Source organism: Saccopteryx leptura, chromosome 2, assembly GCF_036850995.1.
Source record: "Saccopteryx leptura isolate mSacLep1 chromosome 2, mSacLep1_pri_phased_curated, whole genome shotgun sequence".
In the NCBI taxonomy this organism is placed as follows: Eukaryota; Metazoa; Chordata; class Mammalia; order Chiroptera; family Emballonuridae; genus Saccopteryx; species Saccopteryx leptura.
The window spans coordinates 380359359-380384597 of record NC_089504.1 but is presented as its reverse complement, the minus strand read 5'-3'; the positions used below and the strand labels follow the sequence as shown (position 1 = coordinate 380384597).

At 48.1% G+C, this 25239-nt stretch overlaps 1 protein-coding gene across 1 annotated transcript in view; it reads left to right on the top strand.

The window, feature by feature from the left end:
• GRIK4 (glutamate ionotropic receptor kainate type subunit 4) overlaps positions 1-25239 on the top strand; it is a 375204-nt gene that overhangs the window by 226253 nt on the left and 123712 nt on the right. Inside the window, exons 6-7 of the mRNA XM_066365318.1 lie at positions 12723-12901; positions 17147-17200. Coding sequence (XP_066221415.1) covers positions 12723-12901; positions 17147-17200 — 233 coding nt within the window. The remainder of the gene's footprint in view (positions 1-12722; positions 12902-17146; positions 17201-25239) is intronic.

The following is a 25239-nucleotide window of genomic DNA, read 5'->3' as shown; positions in this document are numbered from 1 at the left end:
TCCCTGTCAAGGGTCAGGGCCACCTTCTCAGCCATGCCTTTGCAACTGATGGCTTCCACATGTGCGTTCATTCATTTATTCAACACAGATTGGTGATTTTCTCTGTGCTGCAGGAGAAGCAAATATAACTGAGTCCTGACTATGTGTGCATTTCCCGCCCTAATCTAATCTGCAGACTTTATTCAGATGTCACCCATTATCCTCTGTAGTAAGAATTTCCCAGGGCCAGGATCCAATCCAAGATCACCTGTTGCATTTCATTTGTCATGTCTCTTTCGTCTTTCTGTAACTGGATCAATCTTAGTCTTTGTCCCCTCAACTTTGACATTTTGAAGAAATGGGACCAGTAATTTTGTAGAATGTGCCTCGATTTGGGTTTGTCTGATACTTCCTTAGATCCAGGTGATGCACAGGCGGCAGCAATACGTCAAAAGTGATGCTGTGCCCTTCTCATTGGTCCTGTCAGGTGAGCAGGCGATTGTGACTTGTTCCCATATTGGTGATGTTAATTTTGATCACCAAGTCCTGGATGTGTCCTCCAAGTTTCTCTACTGTAAAGTCACTATTTTCCCCTTTGTGATAAATAGCTAACTCGAGGGCGGGGGGTAGATTACCTGAATTAATATGAATATCTTATTTCTTATAGTACATTAATGGTTCTTACGTGTATCAAATTACTATAAGGATTGCCAGATAGTGACTTTTAAACTCTATCATTCCTCCTGCATTTGTTAGTTTACTGTAAGCATCTTTGCTTCTCTCTGATGATTCATTTCTGTCAATATGGATCCATGAATTCAGATTTTACTCAGTAGGTAATAAACCAACACTATCATTACTTATTTTGATACTCAGATTGTCCCAGATTTGGCAGTGGGAACTCCTGCAATGATAGGCTGGCTTCCCTGCCTGTCATTCTTTGAGCGCATTCTTCCTTCCAGCACATGATGGTCCGGGCTTGCTCTCCAAGCCCCAGCTCTGGACTCAGCCATTGTTGCTAAGGAACCCTGGTCCTTTTTAGTGGGGAGGAATATAAGCATCCAAGATCTGGAAGCTGAGTGCTCATTGCCACTGGGGTGTCATTGCTCATGTTTTTTCAATGGACAAACTGGCAAAAATATCCACTTCCTATCATTCTTGTCTTTCACCATTTTATATTTGTAGGTCCTTCCTCTCCCTATGAGAAGCCTGGTTCCCAACAAAATCAATTCACTTGCTCCTTTGCTCAATTCTGTGATACTCATACACTTCTTTCAGAATTACTAGACCCACACCACTGTTAACAATAAACCTTCTAACCTGTTAAATCATTTAAGTTAATTTTGTGGGTTTTTTGGTCCTTTTGTCCTCAAACGGAGGGGAGTAAAAGTGCTATAGCCAAAAGTTACTTGGATTCTTTCTTTTCCTTTTTCTTCAATATGGTTGTTACTTATTTGGTATATTGTTCAGTTTGTCTTTTTTAATTTTCAACTTTGAAGTTAAAAAATAATCCTTGTTGACTTAACTCCTGGTATTTTAATTATGACGTGTCTTGGTATGTGTCTTATTGGATTCATCTTTCTTGGATTCATCCTGAACCTAGTATCTGTTTCCTTCACCAGGTTGGGGAAGTTTTCAGCCTTTTTTTTTTTTTTTTAATAAGTTTTTGTCCCTTTTTCTCTCTCTTCTTCTTCTGGGACCCCGATGATTTGAATGTTAGTGTATTTGATATTGTTGTAGAGGTCCCCTAAACTATACTTTTTATATTTATTTATTTATTTATTTTTGCTGATCTGATTGGGTGTTTTCTACTACCTTTTCTTCTTAATCACTGATTGGGTCCTCTGACTTCATCTATTCTGCTGTTGAGTCCATCTAATGTATTCTTTATTTCTGACTGGCTCTTTTTTTTGTTCTCTAGCTCCTTTTTTTTGTGTTTCTTTTCTGTTTGTTAAGATCACCGAGCATCCTTATAACCAGTGTTTGAACTTTTCATCTGATAGATTGCTTGTCTCTATTTCATTTAGTTCTTCTTCTGACGTTCTGTCCTGATCTTTCATTTAGGACATAGTTTTCTATCTCTTCATTTTGGTTGTTTCTGTGTGTTTGTTTCTTCAAGCAGCCTCTCCCATCTTGAAGGAGTGACCTTGTGCAGGAGCTACTCCTTTGTAGACTGCATGTGCTGGGTGTCTCTGGCAGGCCAACTGGAGCTGAAGCCACAGGGAATCCCTTGGGGACAAGACTGATCAAGATCTGGAGCAATAGCTAGAGTGGGAAAGAGCCAAGGGAAGTCCTGGGGGCCCGCCGCACCAGGTCCACCCTCGCAGGCTGGTTGGAGTTGTAGCTGGAGTGGGCTCAGGCCTCTGATAGTCCTAGGGGAAAGCCACACTGGGGCCTGGAGCAGAAGCAGGAAGGGGTGTCCGCTATAAGGATTCCTGGAGGTTGGATCTATAGCTGGGGGTGGGGTATATTCTGCAGGAAGTTCTGGAGACAAGCCACACTGAGGAGAGGGGGGCTGTGGCAAGGGTGAGTGCAGGTTGAGGAGAGTTGAGGGCAAGTCATGGGGCTGGAACCTGGAGCTGGAGCAGGCTGCAGGGAGACCTGTTTCTGTGTAGTTTCTGTCTCTCACTCTCTCTTGTTTGTTGTGCAGGAGCTGTTCATTCAGCCCTCAGTTCTTCATGGGGAATTGCTCTGTCAATAAGTGTAAGTTCTATGTGTTCCCGGGAGGAGGTGAGGTCAGGGTTTTCCTATGCCGCCATCTTGGACCGGAAGCCTATGTGTGCTTTTTATATAGTTTATTTATTACAACAGCCCAGGGTTTGGAGGTATTGGATTTCCCATTCCCCCTTTCAAAGTTCAATAAAATTTAAAATTCAGTTCCTCAGTCTTACTGGCCACATTTCAAGCATTCAGGGGCCACATGTGGATAGCACAGATGTAGAACATTTCCATCAGAATTCTATCAGCCAGCACTACTTTAGATGGTGAATGTTTTGTGAATAAAGATTTTTGTTCAACTCTCCCCTCAGATCCGCCCCCCCAGGAATGTTGGGTAACACTTTGTTCTATTTCCCCCTTGTAGAGAGTCACAGTGCTCACGAGCAGGGACACTCTGAATTATCTCATACCAAAACAACTATTTTCCCTCATCATCTTCCAAATAGCTTTGGCCACAAGCTCCAAAGGGTGCGGAGCTGAAAACCCGTTAGGATGCTAGTACTTGATGGAACGTGCTTGGGAAACCTTGCATTCTACCAGGTGGCCCTCCTTGTGTAGGATCCTTGCACCATTGAATACTGTAACAGAATCAAGGATTCTCTCCTTGAAATTTCTGCCACAATCCCTCTCAGGCTGGGCTGAACTGGTGTACCTCATGCACCTAGTGGAAATGCTGAGAGACAAAGGACAGGCTGTAAATATTTCTAGGCAAAGATTCTGCTGCGGTTTTCCTCAGTGCTGGGTACAATGTTTCACTGATCTGTCAGGAAGTTCTTTCTTGTGACTAACCACAGTCCCTCTTGCTGTCAGCCTGAACCCTGTTTGCTCTGTTTCAGCTTTTCCTGGGTTTTGGGAAGTATGCTGCTCAGGTGTTTGTTAAGCACCTACTATATGCTGGATTCTATTTCTAATAAAAAGGGCTCTTTCTATTAGAATTATGACATTCCTTGCTATTCAGGGTTCCTTGTGGATGGCAAAGCACTTTCATTTATGTTTTGCGATTTTACCCCCCCACCTTGCCCCCCAGTCATTCTAGAGCCAGGCAGAGTTATTAAGGAACTTACTTAAGATCACATGACTGGTAGGTACATGGCAAAGTCAAGACTAACTCATGACTCTGAGCCAGGCATTCCTCCACGACTTCTTCTACCCTCCGGGTCTGCACAGATGGCCTCAGGGCAGCAGCTCAGGGCAGACTCCACCTGGAGGGACAATGCCCTTTGCAGGGCAGAGGTCTCTCTGGAGCAGTATCTCCCCTTGCTTTCTCAAGCAGGGTGTGGGGTGGCTGAGCAGAGAGTCAGTCCAGGAGAGGATGAGCCAGCGCCCCCACACACCCACCCACACCCATCTGTGTGCCCAGGTCCCGGAGAGGCCAGCCCACAGCCGAGGTGGGACTCATCCACCACACAGCGCCACCTCTAGGAGAACTCACCCACTGAAGCTGCTCAATGACTGGAGTCCCACCCACCAGGGCCAGGGAAGGAAGGTGGGGCAGAGCACAAGTTCAAGGGCAAAGAGGATTAAAAATCTCATCAAAGAATGAGGAAATGAGGGACTGAAGGGAAATGTAGGTTAGAGCTTGGGAGTAGACACTCTTCCATCTTCCTTATTAATTCAGGGCCAAGAGACACTGGAAGTCAAATTAGGAACAAGAATTTAATTTTATTTTCCATCTATCAAAATTAAGCATAACGGAAATCATTCCATGGGGAATCATACCACATACTCTCCTTCTTCCCCAAAGTAGTTTTATTAATAAGCAGGTTTCCGACCAAGTAAAGTTGTATTATAGATTACATTATTTTAAGTAATAGGGGGGAAAAATCGGAAAATCTGCATGAGTCTAGTTCCGATGATGCTGGTGGGGATGGGGCGGAGAAATGGGGAGGAGTCTGAGCATGACCATCGTCCTGGTTATCCTTACCGAGCCTGGAGAGTTTGCTGTTTGGGGTCTTCCAAGGAGAGTTGGGGTTCCCCGCTATAGCCCCGGGACCCTTGGGTGCGATCACCCAGCCCTGCCATGGAGTTACCATTTTAAACTCTCAGGATGGACCCAGAGCTTTGGATTCCTTGAGGTCACGAGTGTAATAGGCTGTATGTTTTCCTGATATCTTTGTACATAGATCAAACCATCTTTTTTTTCTTTTGTAAAAATACTTGCTCTGGTGTTTCTAAGTATTTTAATGTCCTTTCTGTGGCCATGTTTCCTGTGCCCCTTTACCTTTGCAAGTTATCTTACTGCCTGTGTGATCTTGGGAAAGTGACTTAAGCATTCGCTAGCCTTTTGCTGTCCTGTCTAAAAAAAATGGGGACAATTTTCTAGATGGGACAATTGCCCTCCCTTCAAGGATGGCTGAGGGGACCTGGATCCCTTTGAACAAGACCAGGTCAGGACCTAGGCAGAGTGACCAGAGTTTGGCTCTGTCCTTATACCATCCTTGTGTTCACTAAAATTGGTTCACGTTGTTGGAGAGGAACAGGCTCCGGTCTCCTAAGGAGTAAGTGCAGCTGAAGAGAAATGCAGAGCCTTCTTGGGAGTCAAACCAGGCTGTTCTACCACTCATGAGCTGTGTGATGTTATACAGGTCACTCTACCTCTCTGAGCCTTAGTTCCTTCCTGTGCAAAATGGGGGTAATAATGCCTTTCAGGGTTATATGGATGGGTGGTATCTGGGCACAGATCATAACACACATTTAATTATTGTTACTTTATCCTACAACTCTGATTATGGCAGAGGGGTAGAGAATGGGGTGGACAGAATAATACCCAGGGCTCCTTGCAAGAAAGAGTAACTGGGGCAGTAGTGGGCCTTCCCTATGCTTCCCCCAGGAAGCGCTGTGGGAGGTCTTTTAGTCATAGTGGTACAAAATTAACCATTTATTGAGAACTTACTATGTGCCAAACACTCTACTACCTCATTTAAATCTTATGATAACCACTTATGATGGGTTCTAGAAACATTCTCATTATATGCATGAAGAAAAGAGAGAGTAAGTCCATTTTCAAGGTTGCATGATTCTTGTTACCTCCTCTCCCTCCCTCACTGAACACGGTGGAAGAGATAGAAGTGAGGGACCATCTTTCCTATGTTGTAGGAGGACTGGGTGCTTCCACTCAAGTGCTGAGCCTAAGGGCTGAACTTGGACTCAGAAAACCTGGGTTGGAAGCTTGGCCTATCCTAGATTTTGTAGCAGGATGATCTCAGTCACTGCATCTCTCCCACCACAGTGATTGATCTCTACCCATGTAGAATGTAGTAAACACAGTGTAATATGGGTATAATCATAATACCTGCCACCGGGGCACTGTGGCAGTTGTCAGCTATATGTGAGGTTGCTTAGGGACACACTGAAGGCAATCTCAGGACAGAGACACCTGTTGGGTCATGTCAGCTGAGGCCCAAGCTGGAAATACACACCCTGAAGTTAGGAGACTGATGAGAGTATAGAGACCATGTTCTTCCATGGCCCATCCTTTGCATCAGATAAGGGCCCAGCGACGGACCTACTGTGAGCAAGAAGCCTCAGCCTGCTCCCCCATCCGCTCTTCCTCCTCCTCTGGCCCTTGTGTCCTGGCTCCCTCTGCCTGTTCTTGGGGCCGAGCCTAAGTGTGGATGGGACAAAGCTGAGAGGCAAGTGAAATATGTTGCTCAAGCATCTGAACTTATTCTGCGTCCCATTCCCCACCGGCAGCACTTTGGACCCTCATCTCTCTCTCTCATCTGCTCCGTGGAACAGGTCTGAAAACCATACACCCCAAGGCGTGTGTGCCTGGCAAGCAGAAGGGGGATGGAGACCTCCCAGATTTAGGGCACTGTGCACAGTGATGAACTCATGTTACCTCATTAAGTCTTCACCACAGTCCTCTGAGGTATTACCTCGGCTGTCTCTCCAAGGATGTAAAAGTGCTGCCATCCTGGGAGCATTGACATTTTGTATAGCCAAGGGCATCAGCCAGTGGAGAGAAAGTGAGGCTAGTGAAATGGGTGATTATTCTTCTTTTGATACAAGGATCTTTGTGTCCCCTGAAAACCCTTCACTTAGGTATTTGTGTCCTTGTCCTATGGCCTGTCCAACCCTGACTATGCCTTTCACAGCCTCTCCATCCTCCTCCTACCCCGCAGGGCCCCTGCCCTCCAATTCCCAAAGCCAGCCTCCCTCCTCCTTCCCAGGACAGCTGGCCCGCTGAGCCGCTCTTCAATCCATCCCATTGCATCCCACGCAAGACTACAGACCCCCCCCCCCCCGCCCCGGTCCTTCACAGCCTCAGACTTGGCAAACACACCCATTGCTGGGCCAGGGATTCTGCTGAAGAAGAAGGTTGGGGCGGAGGTGGCAGGGAAGCCAGCAAAGAGCACCTTTCAACCCCTCTGGTGGCAGCTGCCTTCCATAAATCCCTTAGTTCCGTTAAACAGATAGAAGTGGGGAGAAGGACAATTAGAAAATGCAAACTGCACTAAAAAACTCCTAATATTTTTAATATAACTAAACCACATTTCCCTTCTGCAAATGCCTTCCACTGCCTAGAATTTTAAAAAGTATCCTCTTCTGATTCATCGAATTAGAGAATTTGTGGGCTGGAAAGACACCAACATTCTTTTAGTTCAACTTTTCACCCACTGGTTCAATTTCCTGTACAACAGTCCTCACGAGGGGCTTCTGTCTTTCCCTGACTGCCTCCAGTGACTGGGAACTCATCACCTGCTGATGCAGCCCACTGCATCGTTAGACATCTTAGAGGTTTGTCCCTATGTTGAGCTAAAGCTGTCTCCCTGTGACTTCCTTGTATCCACTCATTGTTCCTGGTGCAGTTCCTGAGGCTGCCAAGAACAGTCTGTCTCATGACAGCCCTGCCCAGCCTTCCTCAAGCCACGTACCTATTTCTTCAGCTGTCCCTCAAGTGGTGTGGTGTTTGTTCCCCACATGGGACTGCTGCTCCCCTGGCCTGTTAGGGTGTAGGGGTGCTTTCTTCACCCCACAGACTCTAGTTCAGCCCATCAGCAAGTACCCTGTACTCTACCTCACACTGGGGATGTGTAGAGAAGTTTGAATAGGACCCCTACCCAACATGGTGAAATAATTAGTGTATATGTATATACATATTGTAATATGTATACATATATACATATACCTATGCTATAAAATATTTTATATGGATTATAACTTGAACCTTGAAAGGGAAAAAGAAAAGATACCTACTAAGATGGGCTCCTGGTGGCTAACTGGACTAAAAAAAAAAAAATCAGAGTCTAGCAGCCATTTCTGCACAGGGGCTCCTCACACGAACTGTACTTTGAAGAGAAGCCTCCTTGCTAACCTGCTTGCCTGCACTGTGTTTCTGCCATCTGAGCCATCACTTATGAAGTTGTTCCTGGAATCCTATTTCTACCAATAGGACTGAGGCTTTCCAGAGCTACACAGCGCTGACCAATCAGAACAGTGCCTTTGTACCAATTAAATGTCAAGGATTTGGATTCCTCATTTGCATGAGGATGGACCAATCAGGGACTAGGAGCAGGGACTTCTGTCTGTATAAGCCAGCCCCCCTCTGTCCTGGGGAGTGTACTTTTCACCAAAGGCTAGAGCTGAACCATTGGAGATGGTTCTCTGGAGCAGAGTATAGTGGAATAGACTGGTACAAACTGGTGTGGAGCAGACTCTGGTGGAGCAGTTGCCTAGCTGAAGAGGGTCCTAGCCCCAGGGAGCCTCATGCCACACAGTAGCACTATGGAGCTGTTCCACAGCTGCACTGTTTTCAGAGCTATGCTGTATTACTGTTGAACTGTGTGCACTAAAGTTTCCTTCTTCACCGCACCCCAAATTGGGGATTGCTGTTGGTGTTGAATTGGCGCCAAGGACCATCTGTTGACATAACCAAGGGCTGTATTTTGTGGATTGGATAAGTCTTGTAAGAGTTGGGAGATGGTGTGAAGGATGGTTAGGATACGAAGCTGTGGGGGAGGGGGATCGATGGAAACCAGGTTGTGGAGCATATTCTAGGTGACTGACACTGTTCTGTTTACTTGACATCCTCATAAACCTGTAAGGTGGTTATTATCCTCATTTCAGGTGAGAACACGGGCTGCAGAGGGTAGAGGAAAGTGCCCACACTAACAGCCCGGCAGCACTAGATCTGGGATTCGCCACTAGACCTCGTGCTGTTTTTGCTGCTCAGGGTGGGTCCAGGCTGGGGGAAGGAGTACGATTGTATATCGCGGGTGGGGGTGCAGACCTCCCCAGACTCACTGCCCCTATCCCCTACCCTGCCCCTACCCTGCTTCTCAGCTGGGTGAGGGGGGGATGATGCACCTTCTTTGTTTAAAGGGCCGCAGAGCACCCCAAGGGGCAGCAGAATGGGTGTGCTGGGGGGTTGACTGGAGCAGGCTCCTCAGTTTATGCGGCATCTGGAAGGCTCTCTTCTCCAGGAGCTCAGAACACCAGTCAGTTTTACAGAGCCGATGCCTCCCTGGGCTCTGCTGACCAAGTGTCTGTGCTGTGCACAATCCTGCTGTCATCCCCTGGGCTTTCCTGTATCATTTCGCTGAATTTCATTGCCCTGACTGAAGGATCTCTGGGGATTTGGCCTCTTTCCTAGACATGATCCAAAGATCCTCCCTGCTACATTCCAGAACCCATGGGATTCCCCCTATGCCCCTCCCTTACTTCTCCAACTTGGTGCCCCCTGCTCCACAGCACGGCCAGGCAGATCTGTCCTTGCACCACCGAGATGGCTGGGACTCCAGGAACTCTCCGTCTGTGGCCTCCTCAGGAAGGTTGGCTTCTGGTTATAGTGTGTGTGTGTGTGTGTGTGTGTTTATTTTGTTTTTGGTCAGGTTCAGAGTTTTGTGCAGGTAAGACTGTGTTTTTCACATCAATAATGAGGAAGGCGTGCTGAATATTTTCTCCATTTTACGTACATATAAGACAAAATGTGGCTTCCCCCTAGAAAACCAGATCACTTAGGCCGTCAAAGAAACTAGGGACATGAGTTGAACTTTTCTATAGACCGAGCTACAAGTCTCTGGACTCTAAGCTCCTACGGGGCCGGGTCTGTTGTCTCATCCTTCATCTCTTCTGGCCTCTTGCTGGCCCAGAGCCTGGCTCTTAGGATGCATATGGTGCGTGTTGGCTGGACAGACTTTCACTCTCCTCTCCATTCTGCCTCACGGAGCCGTGCCTGCCCTTTGAGCTCTTGTGGGATGAGTCAACACAGGAGAAGTCTCATTAATGCTACATTCCAGATCCCAGCGTGCTTTCACATTGGATCCCATGGAGTTCTGGCCTGATACGGCCATTTCACACATGAAGATGAAGCCTCGAGGAGGTTAGATCAGTGGTCCCCAACCCCCGGGTCACGGACCAGTACCGGTCCATGGGCCATTTGGTACCAGTCCACAGAGAAAGAATAAATAACTTACATTATTTACGTTTTATTTATATTTAAGTCTGAACGATGTTTTATTTTTTAAAAATGACCAGATTCCCTCTGTTACATCCGTCTTAGACTCACTCTTGATGCTTGTCTCGGTCACATGATACATTTATCTGTCCCACCCTAAAGGCCAGTCCATGAAAATATTTTCTGACATTAAACCAGTCTGTGGCCCAAAAAAGGTTGGGGACCACTGGGTTAGATGACTTCTCAAGTTCACACAGCCAGTGGGGGCTGACCCTGAGCTTGAACCCAGTTCTGCTGCATCAGGGATTGGCAGGAAGTGCCCGAGCAACATCACTGCCATACTTCCTGGAGGCCAATGGAGGGGGTGGCAAGGGGCACAGGTAGCAGAGGCTGTTTACGAGTCTGTGTTGAGGCCCTGTTGGGGGAGGGAGGAAAGGCCAACCCCATTCTGTGGCATGCACAGCTGGGTGTTTCTGAGGCCACTTTGTGACCACCAGGCCTTCCCAAGTTTTCCCACCCCATTCCTGTAAACTCCAGCTGCCTGGAATGCTTCTCAGGCCCTATGACTGGAGGGTAGAGGTTGGCACTACCTTCCAGGAGCTCCTGTCTGTCTCATGCCAGGCCTTTGGGCTCCACCCTCCTACCTTCTCCTTGTCTAAAACAAACAAACAAACAGACCAGTATAGCCTTTCCTGCCTAAGGCCAGAGATAATGTCCCTGGCTGTGTTTTGTCTTAAGAGGCAGCCTAGTCTCATGGGAAGAGGGCCGGATGGAAATGAGCAGGTGGGAATTCTGACCCCGTCTCCCATGTAACCAGGCAAGGCCTGTCACCTCTCTTACAAAGAGAGGAAGACAATGTGATACTCTTCACCGCTCCCCCCACCCATGTTTCTCTTACCCTTGATCCTCTAGGGTCAGGTGGGTTAGCTACCTGTGCAGAGAGGAGTCTCTGGGTCATCTTCAGAACATTCTTGCATTCAGTGTCCTCTTAACCAGTGTGGAAACTGGAGCACGAGGACCTTTGATGGGTTAGAAAGCCAACCCTTCCCTCTCTGTTTAGTGTTTGGAGGAGATACTTATGCCTCCTCTGTGCTGTGGAATTATGATACCTGATTGTGTTGCTGTGAGTACTTAACTGAGATGAACCATGGAAAATGTTTATCCCATTGCCTGGAACATAATAAGGATTTAATAAACGTTACAACTGAACTCGCTTTTAAGAACAAATGCCGGTAGGTCTGTTTTCCTTGGATTTGGGACCATGATATTCCCAGGAGACCCTCACACCCCCTTATGCTGACCCTCATGCCTTTTTAGAGACAAAGCAGAATTAGGCCCCTTTTGTCTCAGTGCCATCATTCGGGAACCCCTCCTTCCCCCACTGCTTCTGAGCAGCAAGTGGGAGGAGGAGGAGGGAAGAGTCCTTCGCTCAGTCCGCCTTCCTGTTTTGTTCTGGGCCCACGTTATTGCCTGGCGGAGTGCAGTTCAAAGCCTGTTCTTTTATGATTATAATAATGCTTTGTCTTAATGCAGCTACTGTGCTCTGAGAAAGTCACAGTGTTTTGCTAGACCTGTTTTCTGGGCCCCTTGATCTTTTTTTTTTTTTGTGGGAGAGACAGAGAGAGTCAGAGAGAGGGACAGATAGGGACAGACAAACAGGAAGGGAGAGAGATGAGAAACATCAATTCTTCGTTGCGGTTCCTTAGTTGTTCATTGATTGATTGCTCATATGTGCCTTGACCAGGGGGCTATAGCAGACCGAGTGACCCCTTGCTCGAGCCAGCAACCTTGGGTCCAAGCTGGTGAGCCTTGCTCAAACCAGATGAGCCCGCGCTCAACCTGGCGACCTCAGGGTCTCGAACCTGGGTCCCCCGCATCCCAGTCCGATGCTCTATTCACTGCACCACCACCTACCTGGTCAGGCTGGGCCCCATGATCTTGAGGGAACGGCTCGTGTACCTCCACAATAGCAGTGAAGGCTCAATGTGACATTTCTGAGGGTTCACCACATGTGAGACTCAGTCACGTGTGAGACTCAGGCCTCCGCATTTCATAGGTAACCTTACTTAATCCTCGCCACTGCCCTGCGAGCCGGCCACATGACAAGGTTACTGTTATCATTCTCATTTTTCAGATGAAGAAACTGAGACTGAGTGACCCGGCCACATGACAAGGTTACTGTTATCATTCTCATTTTTCAGATGAAGAAACTGAGACTGAGTGACCCGGCCACATGACAAGGTCACTCAGTGAGTAAGTGGCTATGTTAGAGAAAGAAACCCAGACCCACATGCTGGCCACTGCTGCTCCCGAGGGCTTTCAGAAAGAGTGGGGACTCTCTGGTCTGACCCCAGGGAGCCCCATTCTCTACTGTAAAGGAACATTCCCGAGGGAGGCGGGAAGCCATGGAAGCTTAGGAGCATTCTTTTTTACAGAAGATGCAATGCTTGAAGCCCAAAAAGGTTAAGAAACTTACTCAGGTAAAGCTGCACCTGCTGAGTGTGAGTAGGGTGCCAGACCCACGGCCCTGCCTCCGGTCCAGGTCCTCACGTGTCCTGCCCTGGCTCTCGTGTTTCCTGGGGTGGCACTGCGGACCCTCAGGGCCTTCATCCTCTCTTCCCTCCAGGCCTTTTAAACCTAGAGAAGCTGCTCCGGCAATTCCTTATCTCCAAGGATACCCTCTCAGTCCGGATGCTGGATGACACCAGGGACCCCACCCCACTCCTCAAAGAGATCCGGGATGACAAGACAGCCACCATCATCATCCATGCCAACGCCTCCATGTCTCACACCATCCTCCTGAAGGTGGGAGCCGGGCTGGGCGGGTGCTGGCGGGCACGGAGCCTCCTTCTCCCCTCTCCCTCCCTCTGCGCTTGCGCTCTGCCCCCTCCTGGCTGTGGGCATCCTTCTGGGCCATGACTGAGGGAGCCCTGGGCTGGACCTCTGAACTCTGACAAGACTTGTGTGCTTCAGTTTCAATGGATGACAGCTGAAAGGAGAAAGCAGGATGATGGTGATGTCATAAAAACACTGAACTGGTGCAGTAGGACAGCCATCAACTACGACACTGGCCAAACCTAGACCCTACCAGGGGCTCTGAGGTGAAGGCCATGGGTTCTAGGAAGGACTAGTGTTGTAGGAGTGGGATACTTGGGGGGCTTGGGCCGTAGGCTTTTTGCCAAGTGCTATAAAAGTATTTCCATCTTCAGACAACCAGGGCAGTCACGTATGGGTGGACCACTGAATGCTGGCCCTGCATGTAATCCTTACCCATGTTCCACAGTTCACGGATGCCACTGTGTAATTTCCCAGGGGAACCCTCTCAGTGGCTCCGTGAGGTAGGTATAGTATGTTCACCTGACAGATGAAGAAACTGAGACTGAAAGATTAATAGCTTTGTTCAAGGCCCAGCCCTGTGAGGCAGAGAGCTGAGCCGGCACCAATTGTCCCTGACTACAAATAGAGTGGTTTCTCCTATCCAACCCCTCGTAATACAGAGGGGCCCCTGACTCAGAACATACATGCAGTGGAAACTAGAACTTCAGGAGGGCCGTTTGAGAGAGACAGAAATAGACAGAGAGGGAGAAGTCAGGTGCCTGGGCATCCATGCTGGACAAACAGCTGGAAACAGCTGTGCAGTCTTGGAGTCTCCTGGTACCAGTTCCTGGGCTGGTGGCTGGGCTAGACGTGCAACCCCAAATAGAGGGGACCCTGCTTCCAAGCTCCTCCATGACTCGCAGCAGCTCCCCCAGCCTCTCCAGGCACATTGGCCCCATTCTAATGGCATTTTAATTGCACATTTAAAAGCAACCTGCCATCTATCACTGGGGGAGCGAGGCTCCTCGTTAACCTCTGCCCAGCTGTGAGGAGCCCAGCAGACACTTTGATGCCCGTCTCTCCCTCCCTCTCCCGCCCTCTCTCCTGACCTCAGCCTCCCCAGCTAGTTTTTGTTTCTGTGTTAATAAGAGATCTGAATGCATTCTCTGAGTACTGAGGGCTATCCCTGCAGCCTGTTGCCATAGCACTTTCTCACAGTTCCAAACCCGTGTCTGTCTGTGCGCATATCCCCGATTCACGTACACATATGCACACGCACAGAATTTTCCTTTTTTCGTCCTTTTTCTCTTTCTTCTCTTATGGTGGGGGCTAGGATCAATGGAGTCATCAGGATGGAAAAGCTCCTCCAAGTTTTAGGACCTGAAAGTACAGGCTGAGGAGTCCTCGGGCCAGGCGGGGAGGAGGGAGTGGTGTAGATGTCCCCCGACCCCTTCAGGGGGCAGGTCAGATTGTGCACCCTGCAGAAGCAGAGCCTGGGCAGGCCCCAGTGGAACCCTCTTACAGACCCCCTTGCCCAGGAATCGCATGGTTTCCAGCACATGCAGTTGGGCTTTCTGTCTCCCCATCCCCCCCCCCACCCCCCAAATACTATGTCTGGTTTATTGTTGAAGTTTTGGAAAGTACAGAAAAGCACATAGAAGAAAATAAAAATTATCTACAATTCCATCACCCAGAGATTACCACTATTAGATTTTGACATCTATTCTTTTTGCCTTTATAGACATATTTTTCTCAAAATTATCGCCATACTCTCGTCTGCAAGCTGCTTTTTCTCGCTCCATTGTATGCTGTACATTTCCTCATTACATTATTTCTCTACAAATATTTTAATGGCTATATCATCTCCTATCATGCTGGACCATAATTTACTTGACTATTCCTTTATTATTGGAGATACGGGTTATTTTAAATATTTTGCTACAATAAGTAATGCTGGGTGCACATCTTTTAGTCCATAAATCTTTACACGCATTCATGAATATTTTCCTAGCATGCATTTCTAGACTTGGAATTACTGAGTGAAAGGTATGCACGTTTGAAAGATTTAGATGTGATTTTCCAGATTACCTTTTAGAAAGACCAAAACAATTTACACTCCTACCAGCAGAGTATGGGTGTCTTATAGCACCCTTGCCAATACTGGGTCTTTTCATTAAAAATGCTTTTTACTTTTTCCTGTGGCTGCACCTTGGAAGGAAACTCAGCCTGTAATGATCGTTACTAGCCAACAGTTCTGCTGGGTGGCCAGTAGCAGACCTTCCTGAGACCATTTATGGACCTCAGCCCTGTGACCTTGGACCCAAACTGATCAGTAATGACCAGAGTGGCACTGAGAAACCCTGTCCGCTCTGTTCCCATTGGACTTCCTGGGGGCCCTGGGCAGGCAGGCCCCGCATCAGTCCCGGGCTCGGTCCTCATGCTTCCCGGGACTCTCCGCTCCTCCGTCACAGGAATCACAGCGCAGCCTTGCGGGACCTCGGGAAGAAGGGACTCAGTGTGGGAAGCAGTGTGAGCAGGGAGCGCACGGGCCTTCTGGGGTGCTCGCCCAGCACACACGAGCCTGGCCCCGGAGCTGTGCCGCACTCTGCCGGCCCTTGATTTCAGGAGGATTTGCCGAGTAATCCCCTACTTTTATTGAGTGGCTGTTCCGGCAATGAACTTTATGTTTACCCAGAATTCAGGTCTTAAAAAGCAAGGCTCTCTTGTCTTTTATCTTTAGGACAGCAGATTTCACAAAATGGGGTTTAACCATCTAATGTTGCTCTCTCCCAGCCTCCTGCTCCCAGCCCGTCCCTGTAACCAGGGGGCTCCTTCAGCCTAGGCAGTGGTGAGAGAGAACAGCATTTTCTATGGACCGTGTGAGTGTGGAGAGATGGATGGGTGGACATTGTGCCAAATCATCCTCTTGAAAGAAGAGGAAATGTAGCCTCACATAGCAGTCCGTGAGCTCCACTGTGACCCCACATAATCTTGTCCCAGTCACCAAGGCCCTCTGCACTTCCGTTTTCTGTGGAGCGGTGGTGATATAATTACCCCAGCCTGTTCTTCAGGGAGGCTGGGATGGTTCCTCTCAGAATGCTCACAAAGTTATTGAAGCTCCTTGGGAGATAAATGGAGGAAAACGGGATCTCCCCTGGTCTGTTTCTCACCCCCACCCCGCACCTGCACCTCACTTAGTCATGAAGAGATGGTTTCTCAGGATACATTATGAAAACCTGACTGTCTGTGGGGAAGGATGAGGCTCTGGGGAGAGCTGGGCTTATCAGGTACGTGATCTGCCTGTTGGTTTCTATAGCACTGGTCACACTCAAGCCAGGAACCCTAATGGGGAAGCTTGGTCAGGAGTATTTATGATGGCTACAAAGATCAGACTAAAGAGAGGCTATTCTGGAGCAGCCGGTGATGACACACTGGTGTGCCATCCAGGGTGAGGCATGTCACCAGCAGCTTGTTTCTTACTAGTAGTAGAGAACCAACGTTTGCAAATGACTGCAGATGGAAGAACACTGTTGTGCATCGTGCTGACTCACATTCTGACAAAGGATGGAGTTGATTTGGGAACTGCCTACAACCCACAGGCTCTCCTTTCTATGACTTGGCTCCTAAAAGACTTGTGTCAGTATTTCCATTAATATCACAGTCCTCTGGGGGAGTATGGGCTGCCGGGCTTTCCTTCTAGGAGACGTGTGATCTTGGACAAGTTATAGAGCCTTTTGGTGTTTCAGTTTCCTCAGCTGTCAACTGGGGGTGGAGGTGGTGCCAACCTCATCAAGTTCATCTGAGTAAAATGCTTCCTAGGGCTCGGCATATACTGCACAGTGGGTGTGAGCCCTTGTTCACGTGCATAGCTATGGAGATCATTGTTATCGTCTGGTTTGCTATTTGCTTCATTTCCCTGAAAGTCATTTTGGTTTCCGCGCTCTCTGGTATGATCATGGGGGATGTGTCGTGCATGAGAACATCAGCTACTCTGCGTGTCACTGCAGGAGTAAGGAGCGGGATGAAAGTGGAAAGACCCCATTCTAGAGGCCAGTGTTTTGTGCTCCATCCTTCAAGGTCAAGGGCAAAATAAGAACAAATCAAGATGTTCTACTCTGCCTGGAGCCGAAGGGCAGCGAGCGAGGCGCGTGGCGGCGCGTGGAGCCCGTGCTGCTCGTTTACTTCCTGTGGATATCTGTTTCCCTCTCCAATTTCCTTCTCTTCTCTTTGCAGGCAGCTGAACTAGGGATGGTGTCGGCCTATTACACATACATCTTCACTAATCTGGTAAGACGTTTTCACAGCTCACTTCCTTGGCATAGAGAGTATCATTAATTAGGGTCAGTGGGGTGCGACAGAATGAATCCCCAGAGAGGAGGATGGGGAAGATAGAAGCAGAGGCCAGCCACATAGGCAGGGTGTGCTGGAAACGTGGGCGTTCCAGAGCCGCCGGGAGTCTCGTCCCAACATTCTTAGTCTTGGGATAACGGGAATTTGCAGAGTCTAATCCTCCGTTCCAATGCCACCAGCTACATAGCACTCTTTCCTCTGACGGACAGGTCTCCCGTTGGCCCAGTTCCTGGCTTACAGTCTCTGCATGGCCAGACCCATGTGTTGACTCAAAAGCTAGGGCCCAAGACGTACATGTGGCCTACGGTGGCTGTACCTTCAGCAGCCACATCTGCTGAACCCTCTTATTTCACAGAGGAGAAAAGAGGTCCGAGGAAATTTTATTGCATCAACTGGGAGCACTAGCTTTGCCACCTGGCAACCGCGTGCCCTTCAACAGGTACCGAGCCTTGGCTTCCTTGTGTGTGAAGCGGGGATGAGAACGGCTCCATCATGGAGTCGCTGCAATTTTGAAACGATGCGATCTAATCTATGCGGAGGCGTTTTGAAATTGTGAATTTATAGGAAACGCAAACGGGTGATCTGAAGCAGAGACACGCTCAATTAGAGAGTAGAAAGAACTTCAGAGAATGGTTTTTTTAGGAGAATTTTATAGCTTTTTATTGTGAAATAATATAAAAGATCCACAGGAAGTCACAGAGGAAACAGAGGGAGGAACCATGGGTCCTTCACCCAGCTTCCTCCAGGGGTTAACACCTTACACAACTGGAATAACATTCAAGCCAGGATATCAAAATCTGGTTTGAATATAATGCTATGATTCTATAGCCTCACTTACCACCCTGATCTCTACCACCCCTAACTTCTAGCAACTGCTAATCTGTTCTCTATTTCTATAATTTTATGACTTCAAGAATGTTCTATAAATGCAATCATGCAGTTCACCTTTTGAGATGAACTTTTCTTCTCTCCCCGCATATGCCCTGGAGATCCATCCAAGTTGTCACATGAATCAATAGTGTGTTCCTTATTAATGCTGAGTTGTACTTTTCGGTGTGGGTGGACCGCAGTTTAATTATCCTCCCACTCGTGAGAGACATTTTGGTTGCTTCTGCTTTCTGGCTATTACAAATAGAGCCGTTATGAACAATCATTCCGAGAGGAAGTTTATTTTTATTTTATAAATGCCTGCGCTAATTGAGAGCACTTAAGTGGCCCCTTTATTCAGATGTGCTTTGGATGTAACAGGCACTGGGTCAGGTATTAGGGATTAAGATGGGAATAAGAAACTAAGTTGGCCTTGGAAAAACTCAAAGTACCTATTGTGCGAAGCAATAAATTCCATTAGATGTGTAGACAGAATGCTCTACACACTAAAGCAAGGGCTACTTGCTCCACCTGGGCCGGCAGGAAGTGCTTCACCAAGGTAGAGGAAGAGGAAGGCCTCAAAAGAAGGGGACTTTAAGCAACACTCTGGAAGATGGGTAGGGTTTTTCTAGATAAACAGAGGGGAAGAACATTCTGGGATAAGGAACTGCATATCCACATCGTTGGAGATTTGAAAGCGTTGTACATGAAGCATGGCCAGGAAACCATGAGTCACTTCAAACATACAGACTGCTCAAGGAATAACTGTCTGGTTAATTATTACTAATTATCTAACTATCTGTGAAAATAACCTAGTTGGAAGATTTAAGGCAGACATAAGTATGTTAGTGAGTGGAATCCAACCTCACAGATTCGGCTCCCAAATCTTCAAGAGGATAAAGTTGCCTCAAAGTTAAGACTTCCTTGGTCAACGCATGAGATGGGATGACCTAGGAGTTGTTCAGTGTCCCTCCCAGGAATCAGGGATCAGGTCTCCTGAAATGTCCTGTGAGGTAGAGGAGATACCTGGACTTTGAGATCCTTGTTTTTTTTTCCAGCTGCAGGTTCCCGTGAACAGCCCTTTGTTAGGGCCAGTAGGGACTTGCAAACGCTGAAGCCTTCGTTCTGCAGGCCTTTGCGCCCCGAGCTGAAAGTCCCCTTGAAGAATCAGGGTAGCCTCCTTTTTGGTGTAGGGGTTCCCTTCTGAGTAGGCTTGCCAGGAACTCATTTCGTCATCGCCTCATCCTCCACCTCTACAATCTGCTTGCTCCACTGTTGGAGTTTTCTCACCGAAGTCCAGCCATGTGTAGAGGGCCGCACAAATCACGCGTGCGCAGCTTGATGTCCTTTGTGCAAGTGAGCACATCTGTATGAGCAGCCCCCAGACCCAGCACCCTATGGGTCCCCCTCCACCCCCTACCAGTCACTACCCCTCAAAACATAAAACATGGGCACTTCTTTCCTTATTTATATATTCTTTCCTAGCTAACCCTACTGCTGTACATCAGAGCATGAACATGGGAAGGGGAGAAAGGATTAGAGGATTCCCAGAGCAACACAGAAGCATTTGCTTAAAGTAAAGAGGCATTAGGGGAGCCCCAGCAAGTTGGCGGAAGAGAAAGGAGATATTAAAGTACAGTTGTGTACCATCTTGGGAGCCGGGGAGGGAGCGCGGAGAGGAAGGGGGAGGCCAGGGGCTCCTTGCCTTGTGCAGTCTGCCAGGGGCACTCCGCACATAAAGCCGCCCTGGCAGCAGAGGAGGAAGAGGCTGGGAAGCAGGGAGTCACAGGGACGACCTGGCGGGGGCGGGTGGAGAGGCCTGTCCTTCGGGGTATGAGTTCCCAGCACAGTCACTAGGATAAGGTGGAGTTGCTTGGCCTGGAGGATTTTAAGAAGACAGCGCCGCCCACACTGCGCACCACCACTCCCTCTTCTCAGAAGTGATGGTGATGATTGTGATGATTTTGCTGATGGGAGACGCACTGGCCTGTGCAGTCAGCAGACCCGGGTCAGGTCCCCACTCTGCCTCGTACTCACTGTGTGACTCTGGGCCCGATCCTCTCATTCACAAAACCAGGAGGATGCAGTCTTACGAGGTTGCTATGAGGGTAAGTATGATGCATTATAAGTCGCACAGTACTATATATTTCTACAGCATTGTCTTTTTTTTTTTTTTTTTTTAACACTATGATACTTTCAGTTTCCAAAGAGCTCGTCTCCTTTTTTGGGTGGGCCCAGATGAGATGAACTCTGGGAGCGTGTCTCAGAGAGTTCTTTGAACCCAGAATTAACAAGATTCACAAAGTCTATAAGTTTGCAAGGGGATGTCGGAATAATAAGTGCAGGAATGAGGAAGGTTGATTGATAGTTAAGAAAACAGAAGCAGTGCCGTTGCAAAAATCAGTCAGTGAGAGAGTGTTCTGGAAACCTCTCAGTGCCTTGGCTTCCTGGGATGGACAGACCTCTATAAGGAGAAAAGAAACTATTTTGAAGTCCATTCTTTCTGCCCAGTTGCAGTTGGAGTCTAGGGCCAGAGTGGGATGGGCTTCATAAAGAGGGTAATGAGTTCTTTGATTTCTTTTCCCCAAACACAGATGTCACCAGACTTTAATTCTTCTTTATTTCTTCTCTGAATTTCTCAGGGACCCCCATCATGTCCCATCTCCCTAAATTCTGCCAAAAGATGCAGCAGTTCCTCAGATCAGCTTTTTCAGAGCCATTATAACGAGCCAGAAAGACACAGGCTTTTCTTAGGTACATATGACTTAGAATTCTGGTTTGACCAGCTACCAGCTCTGTGACCCTGTGCAACTGACCTAACCTCTCTGAGCCTCAGCATCCTCGTCTATAAGTGGACACTAGTAATACCTGCCTCAGGAGATACTATCCACACAGCAGCCAGTTTACAATACTAGTGTAGTATCCTTAAATAATACTGCATAGTACCTTTACTAAAGTCCTGTTGTGAATCAGTTTCTGTTTGGTTATTGTCTCCTGAGGCAGCAGGTATTATTAGTGTCCATATACAGATGAGGTCACCAAGGCTCTAAAACTGGGATAAAACAGTGCCTTCTGCTAGAATTGTTGTGAGGTTTAAATGAGAAAATAACTGAGAAACACTTATTACAGAGCCTTGCATGTAGAAGGTATTCAGTAAATATCAGCTCTCATTATTACTCAGTTACTCAGCAACTTGTGGTGTTCCTGCCTTCTGGCTAATGTGAATTGTGCTGCAGTGAGCATAGGCGTACAATGATCTACTCAAACCCCTGCTTTTAATTCCTTTGGATATATACCTAGAAGTGGAATTGTGGGATTGTGTGGCAAGTCTGTGTGTAATTTCTGAGGAATGGCCAAATTGTTTTTAAGTTGTCCCATTTTTTTTTTTATTCCCAGCAGTAATTTATGAGGGTCTAATTTTTTCCACGTCCTCACCAACACTTGTTGTTGTTTTTTATGATAATAGCCATCTTAATGGGAATGAAGCATTTAGATGTGTTTCTTTTTTGTTTGTTTGTTTGTTTTTTTTGTATTTTTCTGAAGTTGGAAACAGGGAGGCAGGCAGACAGACTCCCGCATGCGCCCGACCGGGATCCACCCGGCACGCCCACCAGGGGGTGATGCTCTGCCCATCTGGGGCGCCGCTCTGTTGCAACCAGAGCCATTCTAGCACCCGAGGCAGAGGCCACGGAGCCATCCTCAGCGCCCGGGCCAACTTTGCTCCAATGGAGCCTCGGCTGCGGGAGGGGAAGAGAGAGACAGAGAGGAAGGAGAGGGGGAGGGGTGGAGAAGCAGATGGGCGCTTCTCCTGTGTGCCCTGGCTGGGAATCAAACCTGGGACTCCTGCATGCCAGGCCAACGCTCTACCACTGAGCCAACCGGCCAGGGCTGATGTGTTTCTTATTTCTATTTGGACTTTGCAAAGGCCACATGGCTGAAGTTGAGAGTCCTGATTAGGAAGCTTTATAAAGAGAGAAGGAAGCCAGTGTATAAGAACCCAGTCCTTCCTCAGTCAGACCTGGTGAAAGTCCCCAGTTCAAGGGCCCACTAGCTGTGTACCCCTGAAGCCATGAAGGGTCTCAATTTTTCCATATGTAAAATATGAATAAAAATATCCATCTGTAAAATCTTGGTTAAATTAAAAAGTAGCTATTGGTAGCACTTTGTATCTGGTAGGTAATACCAACTAGTATAACACATAAATCCCAACATCTCATGGATTCACACAATGAAAATATATTTGACTCAATTGAAGGCCCAAAGAGAGGACCAGATCAGTGGACAGCGTTCCATAAGGTCATTCAGGGGCCCAGGCTTCTTCCTGCTTATGGATGTGTCCTCTGAGAGGCCAGGAAGTGAGGGGGGAAACGTGGGAATCTGACACAGGAGGGTTTTATGGGCCAGGCCTGGAAATGGCACATAGTATTCCTTCTCCCAATTGCATTGGCTAGAACTCAGCCATATGCCCGCAACTACCTGTAAGGGAGCTTGGGAAATAAATGTCATCGATGGTCTGCCCAGGGAGAGGAGGAAACGGGTGTGGTGATCTCTGGCAATACCTGCCACATTATTAAGTTATACATCATCGTCACACATCTCTTTCACGTATGCTGGAAGAACAGTTGGCGTCCTAAGCCCTCATGTGTCTGTTTAGAGGATAACTTATAGAAAGCTCCCTTACAACTGAAAGGCTTTTCTCCTGGAGCGCTCTTGTCCAGGTGGGCTGCTGGCCGGACAGCCCCCTCTGTTGTTTCCGGGGGGGGGGGCATTCACAGGACTGTTACTGATTCGCTGTACTTGTTCCGCTCTTTAATCTGGAAGGAGTCTCTGTCCTCCAGTTAGCCTCTGGGTTTGGCTAGGGAAACTGCTGTTCTCCAAGACGGATGGAAGTTTGGATAAAAGATGCGAAGAATGAAGGGCCCTTGGGCAAAGCCCGGTCAGCTGCTGAGGCAGCAGAGATGCCATCTGAAGATCGGATGGACGGGAAGGAGTGCAGTTTGAGCTAATAAATCGGGAAGGATTATCCAGCTGCTAATGAAGCCAGAGAGATTTGCAATCACTGCCTAATAGAAAAGATAAAATCACCCTCATCTGTGTCAGAGGGCACAGATGGGCCCCGTGCCAAAGGAGGGAGATGCCACCTCGGCAGGGGGAAGTGTGGAGATTTGAGGGCAAGGGGCAAAAGTCAGGCTATGTCAATGAAAGGCAGGAAGTACTTGGGCACTGGAAGCGGGTGGCTGTGTGGCATGGCTAACTGGATGCCACGGCCACTGTTTTATTACCATGTGCTGATGCCAGGCAGGGTCTGCACCACTGTGCTGGAGGGCAGGCTGCCGTTTGGGCTGTGTAGGCAGCAGGCACCTCAGAGTTTTTCCCTGAGGGAATCTAGAGAGGAGGGGCCAAGTGCTGGTGTGGGAAGGGGTTTCACCAGCCGGAGGCCTCATCATGCAGAGGACAGGCAGTGACTGTGGCTTCTAGTTCTAGCCCGCCACCAACTACCTGGGTGTCACAGTAATAGCGATCGTTGATATTTATCAAATACCTTCTACATACAAAGCTCTGTGATAAGTGCTCCTCCGCGATCTTCTCACTGAAACCGCACAACAGTTCTAGCAGAAAGCACTGTTTCATCCCCATTTTAAAGATGAGCGAGCTGAGGTGCATAAAGTTCTGCTATCTTGCTCAAGGTGGTGGAGCCAGATGATGAATCCAGGCTTCTCCGCCAGACTTTGAGCTCTTAACCAATTCTCTCGACTGCCTTTACCCAGGCGAGCCAGTCCTCCTCACAGGCTTCGGTTTCTTTATCTTAAAATTATGAGGTTGTATTGGGTGATCTCTGAGGGTCGTTTCAGTCCTGGGCTTGTTCCATCTCACAAACTGTTGGGAGCATTTCAGTTCACAGCACCCTTGGGTTGGCATTCCAAGGGAGAATGATCCATTGGATTAGAGGGCCCACATGGCCCATGGAAATGGTTTCTGTTCAGCTAACAGCTGCTTGGATTTCCAGACTGTAGCCAGGTCCCAGTGAGTCCCGCAGAAATAACTGTTCCATGCTCCCGTCTCCGTCTTCTTTGGGCAGAATGAATATAGGCAGCCAGTTTTTCTTCTTGGGCTCCGTGTTATTGTCAAGCAGATGGAGCTTGTGTTTATTTTTCTTAAGATTTATCAGAGAGATTAGCCGTAAGTAATTGAAGTTGCTAAAATAGTTACAGAAAGGGGACTAAGGGCAGACAGGGAGGGAGGGAACCGATTCCAGAGGAAGTGAGCATACTCACCACCCCTCTCTTCCGCTCCTTCCCTTGGCAAGCCACCCCTACTCATCTTTCAGGTCTTGATTAAATGTCACTTCCTCAGGGAAGTCTCCCTTGACACCCCACTAGGCTGAGTTTGCTGTTATACTCTTTCCCAGAGCCCTGCATTCTGTATTTTGTAGCATTCAGCTCAAGTAGGAAGTCCTTCTGTACCTGATTTCTCCACCAGATTTTGAGCTTCATAAAAGCGTGTCTGTCTTGTTTGTCACTGTAACCCTAGTGGCCTGCTGGCACATAGTAGGTGCTCAATAAGTATATGTTGCATGAACGAATGGAGGAGAGTTCATAACATTATAGAGTCCTTGGACTGGGAAGGCTGGCCAGGTGAAACAGCTCACCTCCTTGCCTCCAACAGAGACTCAGCTCATCCCCACTAAGCCCATAAGCATAAAGGTCTGAAGCTCGCCAGGAGGGCCACGCAGCACCTACTCGGTCTGGAATGCCCTTCCTCCACCCTGGGCTAGACAGATTTAGAATTAAGTGTGTATAGGGCCATGAAGGATGGTTTTAGTTCAGGATTCAAGAGACAAGATGTCAAAGGGTTCTGATGAGTGAGGGCGATGTCAGAGTTGGCACTAAGAATGATCATTGAGGTAGGAAGAGGCAGAGGAGTCCAGGGACCATCTGACCAATTGTGCTGAGAAGCCTGTCATCTGGGGCTGCTTACTCCACTGGCCACAATATGCTCAGGTTGGCCAGTGGCCTCTTCTGGCCAGTACCTACCTGGCACCTGACTCATGAAGTCTTTGAAACAAAACCTCACCTTCAGGTTTTAAAGGTCATTGTGAAATGATGTCA